We start from the raw sequence: 7,387 nt of genomic DNA, 5'->3' as shown, positions 1-7,387 counted from the left end.
GATCCGATGCATCATTGAGAGTCAAATTGTAATTGTATTAAGTGTGTGTGTGTATTTATATATTTGCATGAATATATCAAACTGTTAAAAAGTAATTGTATTAAATATATGTAACCATGGTAGCGAAATCCTTTATTTGCATTTAATTTTATATTCTCATGAGATGTTAATAGTGTAAGTATTGTAGCTAAAATTGTGAACATGAGCTCTATTTGAAGGAGAGAAATATAAAGTTTGGACTCATTTACTTTTTCTTTAACTAACGGGGTATATTTTCAAAAGATATATAAGAAAGAATTTAAATTTGCAATTTTTTTAGCCAAAACCAATATTTTAAAGGGAAATATTCAGAAATATGACAGTTTTTTAATTTTAGGATAAAAATGGGATATTTCAAATATGTACAAAGAAATAAAATTTTTCTTACACCTTAAAATGATCTAATTACTCTCGTACATGAATAGATTATTTCTTCCACCCAGAGATCATTTGCACATTTCTCCAAGAATTTCTCCCGCCCAATCCTCAGCTCAAAGAACCTAATCCACCCATCTTCCAGCTCTATCTCTCTCTCTCCTCACCTACGACACTCTTCTATGCCTGCGGTCTTTGAACCTGACTCCGCCGGCATCATCCATCCGGCGACTCCTGAGAAAAGGAGCGTGATTCAGATGAACCCGCTCAGCCCCAACATCTTCCGGTTCAAGACCGAGACTCGCCGATCAATGCACTCGCTTTCCCCTTTCGGGTTCCATGATGTGGTCATCGGAGTTCACCATTGCCCGGTCAAGGCTCCTCAGAAGGTTCGCGATCGGTCGCCTTATAAGGTGACTTTCATCACTTTCTAGTCTTTTGGCGATTTGGGTTTGATTGGATTTTGAATATTGTGAATTGGGGTTTTTTTTTACCTACGGAAATTTTCTTTCTTGTTCAGGTTTTGGATGCAACTACTTTGCAGGACGATTTATACTCGAATTTTGTCGATTGGTCTTCGCACAATGTGCTTGTTGTTGGGTTGGGAAATTTTGTTTATTTATGGAATGTTTGTAGTAGCAAGGTAATCTCTAGTTGTAGTAGCAAGGTAATCTCTAGCTTTACTTTGCTTCTCTTTCTAATTTTAACATTGTTGTTGTAATTCGATGTCACAAGCCGCAACCTTTTAATGACTATAACTGTTGTTCGATCATGTGTTTGTGTTTTTTCTTGGTGTATGTATGAAATTGATCACTTTGAGTCTTTGCCGATGTAATATTTTTTGACTTTATGATTGAATGTTACTTGCAGTTAACTAAGTTATGTGACTTGGGGATTGACGATAGTGTATGTTCCGTTTTCTGGGGTTAACGTGGAACTCATCTTGCAGTTGGAACTAGCAATGGGAAAGTCCAAATTAGAGAAACTTGTACCCATTCATATCTGGTAGACATGCTGCATTCTTAGAGATTTAAAATTGAGATCTTATTTTTATATTTATAAAATTGCAAAGTGGAATTACAAGTGTAGTTGCAACAACACAGTGTAGGTGTTTGAGCAACAAGTTTGTGACTTTAATATGGGGAATACGATCCTCAAACAACATAATGCTTGAAATACTTATATGTACTGCATAACTTGTGGAGCATGTCATCTAAAAGAGATTGTTTTAACTAGGGAACCCGAAGCCACCTATGCACAGGAGTCTACATGAGCATGCTTGTATTCAGAAGGTAGGGGTTGCGTATATGTAAAGTGGGATTAAGACTTAGTTGAGTTTACATTTCTTTTTATGTCTGCTACTTTTGGAGGGACTGATGATTTCATTCTTCCTCAAGTTTGGATAATAATGTTTTATTTCCATATAAGATTTCTTGTGCATGTAATTCATGTTTTATTACTTCTATCTGAATCTAATTGAAACATGTTGTGTTGTCACATAGGATGGCGGTAATGTGAGTTCAAATGGATGACTCCAGGGGCGCCTTGAAGTTTCTAGGGCCTTTGGAGATTGCCAGTTCAAAAAGGTTCTATTTTCTCTTCTTTAACACTTTCCCATCTCGTTATTTGTTTCCTTTGTTTTGAATGTAACATAAAACAATTGTTTACAGCTCTATATTGAAAAAGATCAAATCTGTAAAACTTGTGCTATTATAATAAATATAGCTCAAGTTATTATAAATTGGGAATTTTATTTTTAGAAAGAATGCCTATGTAAATGATTCTTTTGTAATTACTAAATATGCTTAAGTTTATCCGTCCACTTCTCATGGTACAAAACCATATTACTTTACTCTGCAAAAGATAGTTGAATTGAATGTTAATGTACTCGATGCTTTGATTGTATTATCTCTATTTTTCCATTGAATGAATTAACTGCTTAGTAACTTTAGCTGAATGCGTTGGACCATGACAACCATAAATTATCAACAACTACTAGAATGTTAAGCAATGTAATATAGTTGTGCATTGTATTTGCTAATTATTATAGGATAATAAACATGAGGACTATGTATACTTGTTATCTTGAGCGCCTACCATGTCCTAAACTACCTTAATGCGAAGAGTACCAAATATGTAAATACACACTATATCCACTGTATGCGCACGACATGCACATGATATGCACACCATGTGTACTATATGCTTAGTTTCCTGTCAAGACATACCTTTTCAGTGATTCTTTTTTGTTTTGGTTTTACAATGTATAACTAACCTTTCAACTTTCATATACATGTTAGATCTTGGATTTGTAACTTCAATTACATTCATATTTCTCATTTTGTGCATTTGTCCTGGGCCTTAGAGAAATGATATTTTGTAACTTGATTATGTAATGTCCAAAGTTGACTGTTAAATATGGTTGCACTGGTAAAATGAGAACGTGCATTTGACAAGACGACGTTGGGTGCATTTGTAGGGCAAGTATTTTTGCTAATTCGAGTGGTGCATTTGTCATTCTTGTTTCTTTAGTGAATCTAACAAATTTTATTTGATTGCTATAGGCAAACTAAGGTCCACAATATTGGGGCAAGGCTTGTATGTGTTGATAGTTGGCAATAAATATTATGAGAAACTTGACACTCAATATGCTTAGTGTTTTCTACATTTCCGCCTTCAAATTCAGTACAATTTCAACGATGCCGTTCTTCTTCAAATTCTGTTGCAACTTTTGATGCTAAAAAACCAAAAGAGGTACGGCATTGAACACAAAGAAAATTTCACCGGGGGAAGGTGATGAATTTATTTACCATTCCAAAGGGCACAACCTCAATCTAAGGCAGAGAGACTGGACCACATACTAACCTTGGGAACCAGCCAAGAAGGAGCGAGTAGTTTCTATGACAGTGCGTGCTCAAACTTAAAAAACTTCGACTGTATTGTGCTGTGTATTCCATTCGGTTAATAAATGGAATGTGATAGCTGTGAATCTTTTTGGATGCTTGTTGTATGTAAATAACTCCTAAACTTGATAGTTTAATGAAATGCTGGTATTTTGATTTGTCAAGTGTAAATTATCTTAGTTCATGTCAAAAGGGTTGTGTTTCACACTTCACAATGTTTATACTTAGCGGATCAGTGTTAGTCTTGCAATATGCATGTTTTCAGTATGTAGTGTGCATATCATATGCATGTGTTGAGCATGCAATGTGCATGACATATGCATCCTTTGAGCATGAGCATGTTTCTAGTATGCAATGTGCATATCATGTGCATGTCTGAGCATGCAGTGTGCATCCTTTGAGCATGCAATATGCATAAGTAGTTATATATCATTTTTGAATGATTATGAAATACGACTCATTAAACATTGTGCATTTACCGGGTTGTGATCGCAGTTACGGTGGCTTGAAAAGTTACAAAAAGTTACTAAAGCAATTATCTGGGAAATATTTTTCAGCAAACCAACATCGAAAACGATAGCGGAATTCCATTATAATTAATAAAGGCAAACCAACATGGGAGGGGTAATAACCCATTTATATGGGGGGCAATTTGGTCATTGGATTATGTTTTTCAAAATAAAGGCTCTAACAAACCAACTTTAGGAGAATTTTTATGAGAAAACTTACATCTGGATTATAAAAGATTAACAAAACAAATGCATGCTTCATTACACCAACAACTAGCAATTGAATTCCAAAAGCAAAGAATAGGGGAAAAAAGGTTTTCAAAGAAGAAGACAATTCGTACCCTCAACTATGAGATAGTAAGTAATCTTTTTGATTTAAACTTTCTCCGAAATATAAAAAAACATAAAGCATAACCCGCTTAGCAATGTAACTCAGAAACTGGATCCTCTCCTGAGCTCAGGATGGGGATCCTCCTGAGCAGCCTATCCGGACCATTGAAATTTGATCCAACGGTTCTAAACAGGAGGCCTCCTTAAAAGTTATAATAATTGCAATCGTTGGATTAAGTTTTAACGGTCCGGATGGGCTGCTCATGAGGATCCCCATCCTGAGGTCAGGAGAGGATCCAGTTCCATGTAACTCCTTCAACCCGAAAGAAAAAAAAAATAAAAATATGAATTCTGCCTTTCGGCTTTAAGAATTGTCATATAGAATTCATCTAGCCCAAGGTTAAGAGTTAGCTTTAGCATGGTGCTTATGTTTCACTAATGGCGTGTTTACGTACCCGTAATCGGAATCAAAATAAGGAGTTGAATTCCGATTACGGAGTATTGAAGCGATTACAAAACTTGAGGGACTCAAAAGAATCGTGGGACCCACATGAAATCAGGAATCCAACTTCCCAAATTGGAGGAATTTGACTCCTTAGAGTGAGGTATTTGGATTCCGGGTGAGTGACGGAATCAGGAATGTATTTTTTATACCTGTTATGACCCTCTCATTATTTCTAAAATTTCAAGCCTACCACTCAACCCAACAGACCACCACTCTTTGCGCACCCTGCCTTCATGCGCCTGTGCCTCACTTTCCAGTTGCCACCTCCCCGTGCGATCGTGCTTCACTTCCCATCCCACCAGCTTAAGGACCCTAGCCACGTATCTTGCAAATCGGATTCAAAATCAACCACCCAAACCCAAAAAAATAAACAATTCAAATCCAAACCCACAAATATGTGGAAGCAATTACTCAACAAACCCAGAAATCATGAAATACTTCGTAGGTGGAAGAGGTGGTGGCTATGGGGTAGGGTGCATGGGGAAGGTGGAGGTGAGGGTCAGGAGAGGAATGGTACGCAGACTTGCAGAGAGAGGAGAAGTGTTCTATACTTCTATTCAGCTGGGTTTGAATAAGAGCATCATTAAATTGTTTAATATTGGTAATTCAATAAATTTGTATACAATTTTAATTTTTTTGGAACAAAGGCTTGAAATAAAACAAATTAAAATGTTATTAAAAATAAATATACGGATGAAATAAAACAAAATAGAACAAGGGTATTTTAGTAATCATAATGATTTTTATTCCGATTCAGGTGAATTAGTAAACAACTTATATGGACTCAACATCATTACTACTCCGATTCCAGACAGTTTTAGTAAACAATTTCAACATGAATCTAATTCCACCTCAATCTAATTCCTCTTAATCTGATTACGGATTAGTAAACGCACCCTAATAGACCACCAGGAAGATAACAGTGATCAGAACCACATACCGAAAGGGTATTTCATTGGTCGGGATGCCTGATTAATCTCTGCAAAATCACTGTCATTGCCTTCCTTATATTCCGGCTACACTTATCAGCATATTGGCTCACATTATCAATGGTTTCCACAAACACATCAAGCTTTTTCTTGATCTGATCTATCACTAGCTTCACAGGTACGCTTTCTTCTCTAAAAGCAAAATCAGCATTGTGCAACAGCGATTCAATCCCAATTTCAAATTTGTCTACAAGAACGCGGATGTTGTCCAGGTCCTTCATTGTGACGAACGTTCCAATCTGCATTGAGCTGATTATTTCCCTATGCCCTTTCAGCCTCCTCTCGTAGTTATTCCACAGACGAACGTTCCAATCTGCATTGAGCTGATTACCTCCCTATGCCCTTTCAGCCTCCTCTCGTAGTTATTCCACAGCACATTACACCATTTTCCAACGAAACCTATTGGAACAGCCAATGCTCCTGCCAAGGCCGTTACAAGTAGTGGTGCAGCAACGGCAGCTGCCACTACAGAGAAACCAATACAAAGACGAATGTGGCAACAAAAATAACATTTGACATCCTCCTCCAAGCTTTCACTGATTTCAACTTCTTATCAATTTTTCTCTTACGAAGTTGCAGTTTCTCAAACATCAATGTCTGGTTCTTATAAAAAGCCTGAAACTGTACAAAGAACCCATCCGTGAAAAGATCCCCAGCTGCCTTAAATGCCCTCAATTCTTTTTAGGTTTCGCACACCCGTTCCCATCTGCCCCTGCCCCTACCCCTACTTCTTTCTCAAACTGCCTAATTGCAGCTTGAATTATCAGCTGGTTATTGAGCACACGCTTAAGACATTGCTCGAGGGAAGTACAAAAGTTCAACGTTCGAAGACTGCTCAAAGTGTTCCTCCACAAGAGAGAATCTTTACTGTTCCATATATCCTTCTTGCATTCTAGAATCACATTGACCACTTCCTGGTTTCCTTGAGCGAGTCAAGGGATAGGGACCAAACTTCCAGCCCACCTGAAAGTTAGTGAATGACACGACTTGTGCGCTGTTGGAGATTAACATCAAACGATTGCAAGCCCAGATCGAGCTTAAAGGCTACCACAACAAGATTTAAATTTAGCTAGTTTACCATAATTTAAATACACAATCAAAATTGAATCAATCTGTTATCGAAAATCGAAGACATCAAAGCTACTGAGGGCACAATAGAACAGAATTATCAAACATTGCACAATTCCAAACTGTTAATTCAAGAAAATCAAACGAAAAAACTCACAAACTTCAAGATCGTTACTATAGAACTCATCGCAAGGAGGCTGGAATCCCACTGAGTGGGACATCCAATCCCGAAATTTATTGTATTTTATTCTCAATAGTAGCGAAATTATCAAAATATCATTGTGATGCCATGTAGGCCTTCTATGTGGACCTCAAATTCTCCCTTCATTTTCCCACTCTTATTTTACTATTCCTGATAGTACTCATTTTTACAAACATGTAGCCGCAATGGAACTCGAATCAGAATTTTAACAGATAAATTATACTTAAAATTGTCAAAATTTTAACTGTTGGCTGATATGACTAGTGAGGCCTTGTGCAATGCATTGTGCACGCCACTGCCTTGGTTTTGTTTCAAATTAAAGTAATTTCGTGCATATTTGCAATGCATGGGAACATGTAGGAAGGTGTGTTATGCAAGTGGCCCATTAAAATAATATTTATTTTAGGTTTTGAAACCCACACTTGTTCCATCACACACGTCACCATAATTTTCTTCCTTTTTGGCCT

General features: G+C 37.0%; 1 protein-coding gene and 1 long non-coding RNA gene across 9 annotated transcripts; one reads left to right on the top strand and one right to left on the bottom strand.

The window, feature by feature from the left end:
• Positions 1-406: 406 nt before the first annotated feature.
• Positions 407-3,488, top strand: LOC103454263 (B-type cell cycle switch protein ccs52A-like). Of its 8 annotated transcripts, XM_070807368.1 has the most exons (6): positions 419-827; positions 935-1,081; positions 1,285-1,419; positions 1,651-1,706; positions 1,917-2,000; positions 2,979-3,488. In XM_070807368.1, exons 1-3 carry the CDS (start codon positions 597-599, stop codon positions 1,342-1,344), a joined length of 438 nt encoding a protein of 145 aa, XP_070663469.1. In that variant the 5' UTR covers positions 419-596; the 3' UTR covers positions 1,345-1,419; positions 1,651-1,706; positions 1,917-2,000; positions 2,979-3,488. The 8 variants fall into 8 exon arrangements, with proteins under 8 accessions (XP_070663472.1, XP_070663473.1, XP_070663469.1 ...); XM_070807371.1 differs by having other exon boundaries at positions 407-803; positions 1,285-1,706; XM_070807372.1 differs by having other exon boundaries at positions 412-803; positions 935-1,057; positions 1,285-1,706.
• Positions 3,489-5,383: 1,895 nt separating this feature from the next.
• LOC139189102 (uncharacterized) lies at positions 5,384-6,948 on the bottom strand. The gene is made up of 2 exons (XR_011572620.1): positions 6,876-6,948; positions 5,384-6,694 (listed from the first exon to the last, which is right to left on the bottom strand). It is a non-coding gene; the product is annotated as an uncharacterized lncRNA (long non-coding RNA).
• Between the last annotated feature and the right edge of the window lie 439 nt (positions 6,949-7,387).

Source organism: Malus domestica, chromosome 11 (genome assembly GCF_042453785.1).
Source record: "Malus domestica chromosome 11, GDT2T_hap1".
In the NCBI taxonomy this organism is placed as follows: Eukaryota; Viridiplantae; Streptophyta; class Magnoliopsida; order Rosales; family Rosaceae; genus Malus; species Malus domestica.
Note: the sequence above shows the minus strand (reverse complement) of the source record. Positions and strands in the feature narration are given on the sequence as shown.

Bases quoted from the DNA above. Each gene is read 5' to 3' on its own strand.
- LOC103454263 (XM_070807368.1), top strand. From the start codon at position 597: ATGCCTGCGGTCTTTGAACCTGACTCCGCCGGCATCATCCATCCGGCG. The intron at 828-934 runs GTGACTTTCATC...TTTCTTGTTCAG, and splicing joins GCGATCGGTCGCCTTATAAG to GTTTTGGATGCAACTACTTT. The intron at 1,082-1,284 runs GTAATCTCTAGC...TGTTACTTGCAG, and splicing joins TCTCTAGTTGTAGTAGCAAG to TTAACTAAGTTATGTGACTT.